Source organism: Mobula hypostoma, chromosome 5 (assembly GCF_963921235.1).
Source record: "Mobula hypostoma chromosome 5, sMobHyp1.1, whole genome shotgun sequence".
Taxonomy (NCBI): Eukaryota; Metazoa; Chordata; class Chondrichthyes; order Myliobatiformes; family Myliobatidae; genus Mobula; species Mobula hypostoma.
The window spans coordinates 119,211,820-119,228,210 of NC_086101.1; the positions used below are offsets into that span (position 1 = coordinate 119,211,820).

General features: G+C 49.9%; 1 protein-coding gene across 1 annotated transcript; it reads right to left on the bottom strand.

Annotated features, from left to right (window-relative positions):
* Positions 1 to 305: 305 nt before the first annotated feature.
* Positions 306 to 15,644, bottom strand: LOC134346280 (transmembrane protein 88-like). The gene is made up of 2 exons (XM_063047626.1): positions 15,315 to 15,644; positions 306 to 608 (listed from the first exon to the last, which is right to left on the bottom strand). The coding sequence occupies exons 1-2, from the start codon at positions 15,579 to 15,581 to the stop codon at positions 342 to 344; spliced, it is 534 nt and encodes a 177-aa protein (XP_062903696.1). The 5' UTR covers positions 15,582 to 15,644; the 3' UTR covers positions 306 to 341.
* Positions 15,645 to 16,391: the final 747 nt, after the last annotated feature.

The following is a 16,391-nucleotide window of genomic DNA, read 5'->3' on the forward strand; positions in this document are numbered from 1 at the left end:
CACCAGTCCTATTTGTTAACGCAGTGAACCTTTTCCTCCCCCCAGCCCCCCATGCAAGTCAGTGAGGGGAAACCGCCGGCTCTGATGAGGGGGTTGGGTGTGAAGCCTCCTGGAGTCGAGTATCCAGCCGGAGGAGTAAGGATGTCCTGTAGTCCCTCCCCACCAAGGGGATAGGGGTCCGTCAAGACTCCCCAACCTCTTCCCCAGAGTCACTGACTGCCCTGTCACCCTCTTCCCCGCCCCGCCTCTCACCCCTTAGACCAAGACTTTGCCCGCCTCTCGCCCCCTATGCTGCCCCCTAGACCCAGACCTTGCCTGCCTCTCGCCCCCTACGCTGCCCCCTAGACCCAGACTTTGCCCGCCTCCTGGGCCCCCTGGAGGCAGCACACCCCCCTGGCCCGGTAGTGTGCGGCTGGAAGGTTCCGGTAGACGGCCTTGCTGTAGGGGACGAAGCAGAGGCCGAGCTGGAGGTGCCGAGCGAGGCGGCAGTAGGCAGCAAGGGCGAGGACTCCCAGGGGCGTCACCAGCATGAAGCCCACCACCATCAGGGCTGTGGAGCTGCCGTCACCCAGGATCTCCAGACAGCGGGCGGGCGGCGAGTGCAGGACCTGCAGGGGATTGAAATGGAACCAGCTCACTATTGTCTCAGGGCTCTTCTGCCTCGAAGGGCCGTGACAGCTACTGACTGTCCACACATCTCAGTAAAGCAGTAAATGTAATCAAAAACCCCAGCACCTCACTCCCTCCCCTTTCCCATCGGGCAGAAGATACAAGCGCCTGACAACACGTACCACCAGGTTCACGGACAGCTTCTAGCCCACTGTAATAAGACTATTGTAAGATACAATGGATTCTTGACTTCACAATGTACCACATAGTGTCTTTGGTTCCTATTGTCGACCTCAACTGCACTTTCTCTTAAGCTGTTACACTTTAATCTGCATTATGTTATTCCTTTACCTTGTTCAATCTTGATGCACTGTGTAATGATTTGATATGGGTGAAAGTACACATCTCCAAGGGGGTGTAAGGCACTTCTTCCCTCTGCTAGCCTGCAGGTCACCCTTGGGGAAGGTGTAGCACCTGCTCAGCCCACCCAAACCACCACCCCCCACCCAAAATTCAGGGTGACGTGAAACCATGGGAGCAGGTGGCGGATGGTCGTATGAACAGTCGGTGTACATCACAAGTCCTGGTTACGTGGCCACTGACATCAGGCAGACAATCTCTGAAGAGTATTGATAATGGCAGGGGTCACCCGTCTTGTACAGACACTGCCCAGAAGAAGGCAATGGCAACCACTTCTATAGAAGAATTTGCAAAGAACAATCATGATTGCCCAAGCCATATGACAGGGTTTTATCAATGAAATGACTTGTACTACCTGTACTACTAGACCATTTCAAAGCATCAGTACATTGAGATAGTCCATTGGAAATCATCAGTACATTGAGATAGTGCAGGGGAAACATCAGTACATTAAGATAGTCCAAAGGAAAACATCAGTGCATTGAGATGGTCCAGGGGAAACATCAGTACATTGAGATGGTCCCAGGGAAACCATCAGTACATTGAGATAGTCCAAAGGAAAACATCAGTACATTGAGATAGTCCAGGGGAAACATCAGTACATTGAGGTAGTCCAAAGGAAAACATCAGTACATTGAGATAGTCCAAAGGAAAACATCAGTACATTGAGATAGTCCAGGGGAAACATCAGTACATTGAGATAGTCCAGGGGAAACATCAGTACATTGAGGTAGTCCAAAGGAAAACATCAGTACATTGAGATAGTCCAAAGGAAAACATCAGTACATTGAGATAGTCCAAAGGAAAACATCAGTACATTGAGATAGTCCAGGGGAAACATCAGTACATTGAGATAGTCCAGGGGAAACATCAGTACATTGAGGTAGTCCAAGGGAAACATCAGTACATTGAGGTAGTCCAAGGGAAACATCAGTACATTGAGATAGTCCAGGGGAAACATCAGTACATTGAGATAGTCCAGGGGAAACATCAGTACATTGAGATAGTCCCAGGGAAACCATCAGTACATTGAGGTAGTCCAAGGGAAACATCAGTACATTGAGGTAGTCCAAGGGAAACATCAGTACATTGAGATAGTCCAGGGGAAACATCAGTACATTGAGATAGTCCAGGGGAAACATCAGTACATTGAGATAGTCCAGGGGAAACATCAGTACATTGAGGTAGTCCATTGGAAACATCAGTACATTGAGATAGTCCATTGGAAACATCAGTACATTGAGGTAGTCCAAGGGAAACATCAGTACATTGAGGTAGTCCAAGGGAAACATCAGTACATTGAGATAGTCCAGGGGAAACATCAGTACATTGAGGTAGTCCAAGGGAAACATCAGTACATTGAGGTAGTCCAAGGGAAACATCAGTACATTGAGATAGTCCAGGGGAAACATCAGTACATTGAGGTAGTCCAAGGGAAACATCAGTACATTGAGGTAGTCCAAGGGAAACATCAGTACATTGAGATAGTCCAGGGGAAACATCAGTACATTGAGATAGTCCAGGGGAAACATCAGTACATTGAGGTAGTCCAAGGGAAACATCAGTACATTGAGGTAGTCCAAGGGAAACATCAGTACATTGAGATAGTCCAAGGGAAACATCAGTACATTGAGATAGTCCAGGGGAAACATCAGTACATTGAGGTAGTCCAAGGGAAACATCAGTACATTGAGGTAGTCCAAGGGAAACATCAGTACATTGAGATAGTCCAGGGGAAACATCAGTACATTGAGATAGTCCAGGGGAAACATCAGTACATTGAGGTAGTCCAAGGGAAACATCAGTACATTGAGGTAGTCCAAGGGAAACATCAGTACATTGAGATAGTCCAGGGGAAACATCAGTACATTGAGGTAGTCCAAGGGAAACATCAGTACATTGAGGTAGTCCAGGGGAAACATCAGTACATTGAGGTAGTCCAGGGGAAACATCAGTACATTGAGATAGTCCACGGGAAACATCAGTACATTGAGGTAGTCCCAGGGGAAACATCAGTACATTGAGGTAGTCCACGGGAAACATCAGTACATTGAGATAGTCCAGGGGAAACATCAGTACATTGAGATAGTCCAGGGGAAACATCAGTACATTGAGATAGTCCCAGGGAAACCATCAGTACATTGAGGTAGTCCAAGGGAAACATCAGTACATTGAGGTAGTCCAAGGGAAACATCAGTACATTGAGATAGTCCAGGGGAAACATCAGTACATTGAGGTAGTCCAAAGGAAAACATCAGTACATTGAGATAGTCCAAAGGAAAACATCAGTACATTGAGATAGTCCAAAGGAAAACATCAGTACATTGAGATAGTCCAGGGGAAACATCAGTACATTGAGATAGTCCAGGGGAAACATCAGTACATTGAGGTAGTCCAAGGGAAACATCAGTACATTGAGGTAGTCCAAGGGAAACATCAGTACATTGAGATAGTCCAGGGGAAACATCAGTACATTGAGATAGTCCAGGGGAAACATCAGTACATTGAGATAGTCCAGGGGAAACATCAGTACATTGAGATAGTCCCAGGGAAACCATCAGTACATTGAGGTAGTCCAAGGGAAACATCAGTACATTGAGGTAGTCCAAGGGAAACATCAGTACATTGAGATAGTCCAGGGGAAACATCAGTACATTGAGATAGTCCAGGGGAAACATCAGTACATTGAGATAGTCCAGGGGAAACATCAGTACATTGAGGTAGTCCATTGGAAACATCAGTACATTGAGATAGTCCATTGGAAACATCAGTACATTGAGGTAGTCCAAGGGAAACATCAGTACATTGAGGTAGTCCAAGGGAAACATCAGTACATTGAGATAGTCCAGGGGAAACATCAGTACATTGAGGTAGTCCAAGGGAAACATCAGTACATTGAGATAGTCCAGGGGAAACATCAGTACATTGAGGTAGTCCAAGGGAAACATCAGTACATTGAGGTAGTCCAAGGGAAACATCAGTACATTGAGATAGTCCGGGGGAAACATCAGTACATTGAGATAGTCCAGGGGAAACATCAGTACATTGAGGTAGTCCAAGGGAAACATCAGTACATTGAGATAGTCCAAGGGAAACATCAGTACATTGAGATAGTCCAGGGGAAACATCAGTACATTGAGGTAGTCCAAGGGAAACATCAGTACATTGAGGTAGTCCAAGGGAAACATCAGTACATTGAGATAGTCCAGGGGAAACATCAATACATTGAGATAGTCCAGGGGAAACATCAGTACATTGAGGTAGTCCAAGGGAAACATCAGTACATTGAGGTAGTCCAAGGGAAACATCAGTACATTGAGATAGTCCAGGGGAAACATCAGTACATTGAGGTAGTCCAAGGGAAACATCAGTACATTGAGATAGTCCAGGGGAAACATCAGTACATTGAGGTAGTCCAGGGGAAACATCAGTACATTGAGATAGTCCACGGGAAACATCAGTACATTGAGGTAGTCCCAGGGGAAACATCAGTACATTGAGGTAGTCCACGGGAAACATCAGTACATTGAGGTAGTCCCAGGGGAAACATCAGTACATTGAGGTAGTCCAAGGGAAACATCAGTACATTGAGGTAGTCCAAGGGAAACATCAGTACATTGAGATAGTCCAGGGGAAACATCAGTACATTGAGGTAGTCCAAGGGAAACATCAGTACATTGAGGTAGTCCAAGGGAAACATCAGTACATTGAGGTAGTCCAAGGGAAACATCAGTACATTGAGATAGTCCAGGGGAAACATCAGTACATTGAGGTAGTCCAAGGGAAACATCAGTACATTGAGATAGTCCAGGGGAAACATCAGTACATTGAGGTAGTCCAGGGGAAACATCAGTACATTGAGATAGTCCACGGGAAACATCAGTACATTGAGGTAGTCCCAGGGGAAACATCAGTACATTGAGGTAGTCCACGGGAAACATCAGTACATTGAGGTAGTCCCAGGGGAAACATCAGTACATTGAGGTAGTCCAAGGGAAACATCAGTACATTGAGGTAGTCCAAGGGAAACATCAGTACATTGAGATAGTCCAGGGGAAACATCAGTACATTGAGGTAGTCCAAGGGAAACATCAGTACATTGAGGTAGTCCAAGGGAAACATCAGTACATTGAGATAGTCCAGGGGAAACATCAGTACATTGAGGTATTCCAAGGGAAACATCAGTACATTGAGGTAGTCCAAGGGAAACATCAGTACATTGAGATAGTCCAGGGGAAACATCAGTACATTGAGATAGTCCAGGGGAAACATCAGTACATTGAGGTAGTCCAAGGGAAACATCAGTACATTGAGGTAGTCCAAGGGAAACATCAGTACATTGAGATAGTCCAAGGGAAACATCAGTACATTGAGATAGTCCAGGGGAAACATCAGTACATTGAGGTAGTCCAAGGGAAACATCAGTACATTGAGGTAGTCCAAGGGAAACATCAGTACATTGAGATAGTCCAGGGGAAACATCAGTACATTGAGATAGTCCAGGGGAAACATCAGTACATTGAGGTAGTCCAAGGGAAACATCAGTACATTGAGGTAGTCCAAGGGAAACATCAGTACATTGAGATAGTCCAGGGGAAACATCAGTACATTGAGGTAGTCCAAGGGAAACATCAGTACATTGAGATAGTCCAGGGGAAACATCAGTACATTGAGGTAGTCCAGGGGAAACATCAGTACATTGAGATAGTCCACGGGAAACATCAGTACATTGAGGTAGTCCAGGGGAAACATCAGTACATTGAGGTAGTCCAAGGGAAACATCAGTACATTGAGATAGTCCAGGGGAAACATCAGTACATTGAGGTAGTCCAAGGGAAACATCAGTACATTGAGATAGTCCAGGGGAAACATCAGTACATTGAGGTAGTCCAGGGGAAACATCAGTACATTGAGATAGTCCACGGGAAACATCAGTACATTGAGGTAGTCCAGGGGAAACATCAGTACATTGAGATAGTCCAGGGGAAACATCAGTACATTGAGGTAGTCCAGGGGAAACATCAGTACATTGAGGTAGTCCAGGGGAAACATCAGTACATTGAGATAGTCCACGGGAAACATCAGTACATTGAGGTAGTCCAGGGGAAACATCAGTACATTGAGGTAGTCCAAGGGAAACATCAGTACATTGAGATAGTCCACGGGAAACATCAGTACATTGAGGTAGTCCAGGGGAAACATCAGTACATTGAGGTAGTCCAGGGGAAACATCAGTACATTGAGGTAGTCCAAGGGAAACATCAGTACATTGAGGTAGTCCAGGGGAAACATCAGTACATTGAGGTAGTCCAGGGGAAACATCAGTACATTGAGATAGTCCAAGGGAAACATCAGTACATTGAGATAGTCCAAGGGAAACATCAGTACATTGAGGTAGTCCAGGGGAAACATCAGTACATTGAGGTAGTCCAAAGGAAAACATCAGTACATTGAGATAGTCCAGGGGAAACATCAGTACATTGAGATAGTCCAAGGGAAACATCAGTACATTGAGGTAGTCCAAGGGAAACATCAGTACATTGAGATAGTCCAAGGGAAACATCAGTACATTGAGATAGTCCAGGGGAAACATCAGTACATTGAGGTAGTCCAAGGGAAAAGCAAAACCAAAGTGTAGAATAAAGTGTTACAATTACAGAGAAAGTGCCGTGCCAGCAAACAATCACGAAATTCCAAGGTCAAGGGTCCCTCGTATTGTAAAAGTTATCTGACTAGAAGTTTTTTAACAGTGGGCTAGGAGCTCTCCTTAAGCCTGGTGTATGTGTTTTCAGGCTTCTGTATCTTCTGCCAGATAGAAATAGGGAGAAGAGGAATGGACATGGAGGTCGAACCAGATCAGAAGGATGAGGAGGATCTCTTTGAAACCCACTGGATACTGAAAGGTCTGTGTTGAGTGGACCTGGAGAGGATATTTCCATCAATAGGAGAGTCCAGGACCATCCTCAGAACAAAGAATCATCCTCCTGAGATGAAGAGGAATTTCTTCAGCTGGCTTCGTGTGTCTATGTGGGGGCGGGGGTGGGGTTGTGGGACTGTCAAAGTCATTGCCATGGTGGGTTACGAAGATACGGCCAAGTGAGGGCAGTCAGCCCTCAGTTACAATTTGTGGTGGAGTTATGATCACATTATGACAGTTTCCCTCGGGAGTCCAGAACAAGGGGTCATGGTTTAAGAATCTGGAAAGGGAGATGGCTGGCTGTTCAGGACAGACACAGAACTCCTTCATCTGGATTAAACTTCATCTGCCACTTCTCAGCCCAGCTCTGTATCTTGTCAACGTCCCATTGTAACCTATGTCAATGTTCTACACTATCCACAACCCCACCAACCTTTGTGTCATCTGCAAATTTATTAATCCACCCTTCCACTTCTAATCCAAGTCATTTATTAAAACATCACTAAGAGCTGGGAACAGAGGAGACTTCCTTGCAATCACAACTGTTTACCAACATCTATTACCCGGGATAGCCTGGGGACAGCCTGAGAAGCTAGTACCCATCAGCTTCTTCAATTAGAGTAGGAGGTTGGAGGAGGGAGGTGAGGAGAGATAAAGGGAAGGGGAGGGAGGGAGTCGTTGATTTGAAGATGCAAAAAGGGAGTTACTCACTTGTGTGAGGAAGGAAGGAGTGATGGGATGAGGGAAGATGACTAGGGAGATACTAACTTGCGAGTGAGAGAGAGAGGAGGGGAGGGAGTGACTGACTTGGGAGTGAGGAGGGGAGGTAGTGACTGACCTGGGAGTGACAGAGCGAGGAGGAGGTAGTGACTGACCCGGGAGAGAGGAGGGGAGGTAGTGACTGACCTGGAAGTGACGTGGGTGGGGGGGGGGGCAGTGACTGACCTGGGAGTGACAGAGAGAGGAGGGGAGTAGCAGGGGCATACTTATAGAAAATAGCGCCTATGGCAAGCACTGAAATTGCGCCCCCATCCAAACATCTGACACCCATCTTTTAGATAACTTCACCATAATATCAGCTCAAAAATACAAGTCAAGCTCGTTAATCTTTTAATTAACAAATTATGGCACTACATGAAAATTATAACTGCACCTTCCTTGCTTTCACTGATGCAAATTGGTCTATGATGTGATCAAAGTCAGCTTTTTCAGTTTCTTCTCTTTCTACACTCAGCAGAGCAAGATTACAGTCTGCCTTGACCCATGGAGGATCTCAGATACGAAAGTATTAGCTTTAACTTGCTGAATGGTCTCTCACAGCTGGCGATGGAAACTGCGATGGGTAGCATTATCTGAATAGCAATGCAAAGATTGGGGAAGATGCTCTCATCTCCATACTGAACAATAAATTCAAGAAGCTCTTTAAGTCTTGATATTTTCATGTTGACCCGCCTTGACAGCAACATTCTGCAATCCAAAAGTTCTTCATATAGCTGCTGTCCATCAACATCAGAGCTGTACAATTCGCCCAAATTTTCGTACTTCTTCTTTAGGTCGTTACTGTCGGTGCCATAACACAATCTCTCGACATCAAGAAGGAACCCAGTGTCAGTGTCGTGCAAACGAGAAAACCTTTCGTCCATTTCTCTGTGAAGACGGTCGAGTGTTCCCTTCATGACTCTTTCCATTTTCTCCTTAACTGTTAACCCAGCGTCTCTCCAGTTCTCATCAGCCAATCGTTTCTCTCGTCTCTGACATCTTTCAACTTCAATATTCCATTCTTGACAGAGACCGACTCCTTCGAGTGACTCACTGACCAACACTTCTCTTTCATCATAAAAATGATCTCAGAGGGCTTTCAAATCCAGGGCAGTGTCGTGGAAGTTCATGCTAGGATCCTGCAGCTTCTTTTGAATATGGTCAATGCGAATCAGTACTTTGTTTCAAAATCCTAGCAGGATCAGAAAATCGTAACTCAACATGCGGTTGTACAGCTGCTTTGCGTCACTTCTCGTTTCACTGGTCTTGTTTTCATTGTCTATCATGTCCTGGAGAACCTGAAGTATCTCCTCAAGGTACTTGTTGATGGGCTTCACAGCTTCTGTCCTTGCACTCCACCTGGTTTCAGACTCTGACTTAACAACCACAGGCACGGCGTTTTTGAGTTTTTCCCAGCGCTGTGTTGAACGAGACAAAAACATGTAGAGAGCTTCGACGGTTCCAAAAAATGTGACCATCATTGTATCCTGCTTGGCTGCATGTACACCCAACAAGTTGAGTGAGTGATTGTGGCAATTCACAAACACTGCCAGGTTGTTTTTCTCACATATTCTTTGATGAACAACACCTCTGCATCCAGCCATCACATTGTCATAGCACTGTGACCGACAATCTTGTAGCTCCATTTCGTCCTTCTCTAGCTGTTTCAAGATGTCTTCAACCAAGCTCTCAGCATCCTTCTGGCTTATCTGGATAAAACCAAGGAAGGACTCTCTAACATGGACTGTTTTCCTCTCAAAATCAACTTCCACAAACCTCACTACTTCTGACATCTGCTCACGGTGTGGCTGATCAGGAGTCGAGTCGAACATGAGCCAATAGTATTATTAGATTAGATTATGAGAACACTCAGTCCTCTTTTATTGTCATTTACAAAAGCATACATGCATTAAGAAATGATACAATGTTTCTCCGGAGTGATATCACAGAAAACAGGACAAACCAAAGACTAACACTGACAGAACCACATAATTATAACATATAGTTACAGCAGTGAAAAGCAATACCATAATTTGAAGAACAAACTATGGGCACGGTAAAAATAGTCTCAAAGTCCCCGAGTCGATCGTCTCCCGAGTCCCCGATAGCAGGCGGCAAAAGGGAGAAACTCCCTGCCATAAACCTCCAGGCACCGTCAACTTGCCGATGCCTTGGAAGCAACCGACCACAGCCGACACTGAGTCCATCCATCCGAAAACTTCGAGCCTCCGACCAGCTGCTCCGATACAGCCTCCCGAGCGCCATCCTCTGCCGAGCATCTTCGACCTCGCCCCGGCCACTGAAACAAGCAAAGCCAAGGATTCAGGGCCTTCTGCTCTGGAGATTCCGGTTACCACACAGTAGCAGCGGCAGCGAAGCGGGCATTTCAGAAGTTTCTCCAGATGTTCCTCCCTGCTCTCACGTCTGTCTCCATCAAATCAGAATAGTGCACGGTCCCCTACTTGACAGATTACAGATACCAATCGCCGGAGAGGTCACATGCACTGCTGTCGCGTCGCCATCTCCTCCTCCTTGGCTTTACGAATGCTTCTCAGTACACTCTGGTGGAAGCCATCATCTGGATGAATTCGTTCTGGACACCGGTGAAAGATAAGGCGAGGATCCAGGACGACTTTCCAATTGAGTGAGGTGCTCTTTTATGACAGGGTCAAAGATGGCCAGTAGTTTCAGTAAGCCAAAGAAATTTCCCACATTGGAGTCATTGTCTAGCTGAAGTGACTCCCTGTGTCCTCGCAAAGCCAGGTTCTGAGTCGCAAGGAGTTTTATGTAGTGAAGAATTCTCGTCAAGCTATCACGCCACTTCTGCTTTCCCTTCTCAATCTGTGACTGAAATACCGCGTCAATAATTCCTCTATTTCCAGCTAAATTGCTTTCCATTTCTTTCCACTGTGTGAAGCATTCCCGATGATTCTTGGCATTTTCATGAACACTAATCCTTTCAGGTGCTTTCCACTGGTTGAATCCACTTTCCTGCTCCAATGAGGATTGATGGACTGACCGGGAATAGAGAAGACAACAGATACAAAATGCAGACTTTTTAGAAGGGGAATAGACCAGCCATGAGAGAGTCACTTCCTCACCATGACCATTTCCCAATTTCCTCTTGGACCAAGTTTTGTTCATTGAGCAGTTATTTGTTGGTAGGAAAGGCCCCTCACTGTTCTGGAAATACTCTGAACCCAGCTTTATAATTTCTGTTCTCAATGCGTCAGTCAGATTTGTTTTTCCAGTATCCTGGTCGAACTTCAGAAGTCCAGTGTCATGCTATTCAATCACTTATGGTATGACAGTTCGAGGCTCTTTAACACCATCCAGTTCACAGGTTCAGTGTCATCAGGTAAAAGCTCGTCAGTAAACTCAACATCACCTTCGTCTTTCCCTCCCTGTCATGTCCACGTTCTATGTAGCAGCCTCACTCTTAATCTCAGCATACTCGGATTTATCTGACTTGAGTTCCTCCTTGGCTTGTGACGCATTTGTACTTGATCCACCTTCGAATTCTAACAAACTTGTAGCAGGTGCAGGCAAGTCCATGGAACGTGTCAAACTACTTGTTCCGGGCTTTTCAAAGGGCATGAAGAACTTGCTCGACTTCTTGGCTTCCTCCACCTCCAACTTTCATCTCTTCCGTCCTTCAGCTCCACTTTCCTTCTTCTTCACGAAGAAACGTTTCATGGTCTTCCTACACAATGCTCTGAAATAAGGCCATCCTAGTGCTTCTCACCCATGGTAATCAAAGACAGATCATACATCTGAAGAAAATTCTTTCTTCACTATCCGAGGATGGCTTGTCTGACTTTAATAGAAACTGCTCTGTGGCGCCACCACCCCCTTCCAGTGGCACCCAGGGCACACGCCATACCTTAGATACACCATTGGGAGGGAGTGACTGATCTGGGAGTGACAGAGAGAGAGGAGGGGAGGTAGTGACTGACCTGGGAGAGAGGAGGGAGGTAGTGACTGACCTGGGAGAGAGGAGGGAGGTAGTGACTGACCTGGGAGAGAGGAGGGAGGTAGTGACTGACCTGGGAGAGAGGAGGGAGGTAGTGACTGACCTGGGAGAGAGGAGGGAGGGAGTGACTGACATGGGAGTGAGGAGATAGGGAGTGACTGACCTGGGAGAGAGAAGGAAGGAAGTGACTGATCTGGAAGTGAGGAGGGAGGGAGTGACTAATCTGGGAGTGAGGAGGGAGGGAGTGACTGACCTGGGAGAGTGGAGGGAGGTAGTGACAGACCTGGGAGTGCGGAGGGAGGTAGTGACAGACCTGGGAGAGAGGAGGGAGGCAGTGACTGATCTGGGAGTGAGGAGGGAGGGAGTGACTGACCTGGGAGAGAGGAGGGAGGGAGTGACTGACCTGGGAGAGAAGAGGGAGGGAGTGACTGACCTGGGAGAGAGGAGGGAGGTAGTGACTGACCTGGAAGTGAGGAGGGAGGGAGTGACTGACCTGGGAGTGCGGAGGGTGGGAGTGACTGACCTGGGAGTGCGGAGGGAGGTAATGACAGACCTGGGAGTGCGGAGGGAGGTAGTGACAGATCTGGGAGAGAGGAGGGAGGGAGTGACTGACCTGGGAGAGAGGAGGGAGGGAGTGACTGACCTGGGAGAGAGGAGGGAGGGAGTGACTGATCTGGGAGAGAGGAGGGAGGGAGTGACTGACCTGGGAGGGAGGAGGGAGGTAGTGACTGACCTGGGAGAGAGGAGGGAGGGAGTGACTGACCTGGGAGAGAGGAGGGAGGTAGTGACTGACCTGGGAGGGAGGAGGGAGGTAGTGACTGACCTGGGAGAGAGGAGGGAGGTAGTGACTGACCTGGGAGAGAGGAGGGAGGGAGTGACTGACCTGGGAGGGAGGAGGGAGGTAGTGACTGACCTGGGAGAGAGGAGGGAGGTAGTGACTGACCTGGGAGGGAGGAGGGAGGTAGTGACTGACCTGGGAGAGAGGAGGGAGGTAGTGACTGACCTGGGAGAGAGGAGGGAGGGAGTGACTGACCTGGGAGGGAGGAGGGAGGTAGTGACTGACCTGGGAGAGAGGAGGGAGGGAGTGACTGACCTGGGAGAGAGGAGGGAGGGAGTGACTGACCTGGGAGAGAGGAGGGAGGTAGTGACTAATCTGGGAGTGAGGAGGGAAGGAGTGACTGACCTGGGAGTGAGGAGGGAGGGAGTGACTGACCTGGGAGAGAGGAGGAAGGCAGTGACTGACCTGGAAGTGAGGAGGAAGGGAGTGACTAATCTGGGAGTGAGGAGGGAAGGAGTGACTGACCTGGGAGTGCGGAGGGAGGTAGTGACAGACCTGAGAGAGAGGAGGGAGGGAGTGACTGACCTGGGAGAGAGGAGGGAGGGAGTGACTGACCTGGGAGAGAGGAGGGAGGGAGTGACTGACCTGGGAGAGAGGAGGGAGGGAGTGACTGACCTGGGAGAGAGGAGGGAGGTAGTGACTAATCTGGGAGTGAGGAGGGAGGGAGTGACTGACCTGGGAGAGAGGAGGGAGGGAGTGACTGATCTGGGAGAGAGGACGGAGGTAGTGACTAATCTGGGAATGAGGAGGGAAGGAGTGACTGACCTGGGAGTGAGGAGGGAGGGAGTGACTGACCTGGGAGAGAGGAGGGAGGTAGTGACTGACCTGGGAGTGAGGAGGGAGGGAGTGACTGACCTGGGAGAGAGGAGGGAGGGAGTGACTGATCTGGGAGAGAGGACGGAGGTAGTGACTAATCTGGGAGTGAGGAGGGAAGGAGTGACTGACCTGGGAGTGAGGAGGGAGGTAGTGACTGACCTGGGAGAGAGGAGGGAGGGAGTGACTGATCTGGGAGAGAGGACGGAGGTAGTGACTAATCTGGGAGTGAGGAGGGAAGGAGTGACTGACCTGGGAGTGAGGAGGGAGGGAGTGACTGACCTGGGAGAGAGGAGGGAGGGAGTGACTGACCTGGGAGAGAGGAGGGAGGGAGTGACTGACCTGGGAGAGAGGAGGGAGGGAGTGACTGACCTGGGAGAGAGGAGGGAGGGAGTGACTGACCTGGGAGAGAGGAGGGAGGGACTGACCTGGGAGAGAGGAGGGAGGTAGTGACTAATCTGGGAGTGAGGAGGGAAGGAGTGACTGACCTGGGAGTGAGGAGGGAGGGAGTGACTGACCTGGGAGAGAGGAGGGAGGGAGTGACTGACCTGGGAGAGAGGAGGGAGGGAGTGACTGACCTGGGAGAGAGGAGGGAGGGAGTGACTGACCTGGGAGAGAGGAGGGAGGGAGTGACTGACCTGGGAGAGAGGAGGGAGGGAGTGACTGACCTGGGAGAGAGGAGGGAGGTAATGACAGACCTGGGAGTGCAGAGGGAGGTAGTGACAGATCTGGGAGAGAGGAGGGAGGGAGTGACTGACCTGGGAGAGAGGAGGGAGGGAGTGACTGACCTGGGAGAGAGGAGGGAGGTAGTGACTAATCTGGGAGTGAGGAGGGAAGGAGTGACTGACCTGGGAGAGAGGAGGAAGGCAGTGACTGACCTGGAAGTGAGGAGGAAGGGAGTGACTAATCTGGGAGTGAGGAGTGAAGGAGTGACTGACCTGGGAGTGCGGAGGGAGGTAGTGACAGACCTGGGAGTGCGGAGGGAGGTAGTGACAGACCTGAGAGAGAGGAGGGAGGGAGTGACTGACCTGGGAGAGAGGAGGGAGGGAGTGACTGACCTGGGAGAGAGGAGGGAGGGAGTGACTGACCTGGGAGAGAGGAGGGAGGTAGTGACTAATCTGGGAGTGAGGAGGGAGGGAGTGACTGACCTGGGAGAGAGGAGGGAGGGAGTGACTGATCTGGGAGAGAGGACGGAGGTAGTGACTAATCTGGGAGTGAGGAGGGAAGGAGTGACTGACCTGGGAGTGAGGAGGGAGGGAGTGACTGACCTGGGAGAGAGGAGGGAGGTAGTGACTGACCTGGGAGTGAGGAGGGAGGGAGTGACTGACCTGGGAGAGAGGAGGGAGGGAGTGACTGATCTGGGAGAGAGGACGGAGGTAGTGACTAATCTGGGAGTGAGGAGGGAAGGAGTGACTGACCTGGGAGTGAGGAGGGAGGTAGTGACTGACCTGGGAGAGAGGAGGGAGGGAGTGACTGATCTGGGAGAGAGGACGGAGGTAGTGACTAATCTGGGAGTGAGGAGGGAAGGAGTGACTGACCTGGGAGTGTGGAGGGAGGGAGTGACTGACCTGGGAGAGAGGAGGGAGGGAGTGACTGACCTGGGAGAGAGGGAGGGAGTGACTGACCTGGGAGAGAGGAGGGAGGGAGTGACTGACCTGGGAGAGAGGAGGGAGGGAGTGACTGACCTGGGAGAGAGGAGGGAGGGAGTGACTGACCTGGAAGGGAGGAAGGAGGTAGTGACAGACCTGGGAGAGAGGAGGGAGGGAGTGACTGACCTGGGAGTGAGGAGGGAGGGAGTGACTGACCTGGGAGAGAGGAGGGAGGTGGTGACTAACCTGGGAGGGAGGAGGGAGGTAGTGACTGACCTGGGAGAGAGGAGGGAGGTCGTGACTGACCTGGGAGGGAGGTAGTGACTGACCTGGGAGAGAGGAGGGAGGTGGTGACTAACCTGGGAGGGAGGAGGGAGGAGGGAGGGAGTGACTGACCTGCGAGTGACAGAGCAGACCGAAGGAGACCATGACGGCGGCGGGGAGCAGCACGGCTCCGAAGACGAGGATGAGGAGCAGGAGGTTGAGCAGGGCGACCAGCAGGTTGTGAGCGGAGATGAGGACGCCGCACGCCCAGCAGTCCAGCGTTGTGCGGAGCTGGGGCGTCTCGCCCTGCCCCGAGGGGCTGTACGGAGGTGGGACGGCAACCGGCGGCTCCTCTCCCTCTCGTTCTCGCTCCGCGGTCCAGGCGCTGCTCTCCGACATGGCGATCTCCGACCGATCTCGGACCCTGACTGGAGAGACTGCGCTCCCTGGTACAGGCGAGGCTCCCCCGATCGGGCGGGGGGCGGGGGCCACTCATGTGTGGAATGTGAGATAAACCCCCCGCCCCCACGATCGGCTCGGGTGAGGGGGAGGCAGGACGTAGGAGACGGGAACACAGGAACACACACACGAACACGCAGATAGACAGACAGGAGGCACGGTCAAATACACTCAGACACACATAAACACACAAATATGTGCACAGGGACAGAGACACGTGCGTAAATACAGATATACACACGAGCGCGCAAACACAGACACACGCACACAAATACAAACACACACACAGACACATACACTCATACTCACACACTGATACACACAGAGACACACAAACATACCCACACACAACCACCGAAACACACACACACACACACACATACTGGAATTACTTTGGGTACTGAGGTAGGCCTGCTGGGAGACGGTGGGTCTGTGCGATTGGTTTGAGGACTGATACAGGTTTGTGGGAAGAGAGTGGGACAGTGGGATTAGTTTGGGGACTGATTCAGGTCTGTGGGGAGAGAGTGGGACAGTAGGATTAGTTTGGAGACTGATACAGGGCTGTGGGGAGAGAGTGGGACAGTGGGATTAGTTTGGGAAGGAGGGTAAGGAAAGGGAGAGGTTTGGGAAGGATGAGAGATGATTGGGATGGAGAGGAGGAAGGGGAGGTCTTTGGGGAGCAGGGCAGGAAGAGGTGTAGGTTAGGAAGGAGGGGGAGGAAGAGGAGTAGGTTTGAAAGGAGGGGGAGGA

Coding starts and splice junctions, on each gene's coding strand:
- LOC134346280 (XM_063047626.1), bottom strand. CDS start 15,581: ATGTCGGAGAGCAGCGCCTGGACCGCGGAGCGAGAACGAGAGGGAGAG. Junction 609..15,314: donor GTCTGCTCTGTCACTCGCAG/GTCAGTCACTCC, acceptor AATCCCCTGCAG/GTCCTGCACTCGCCGCCCGC.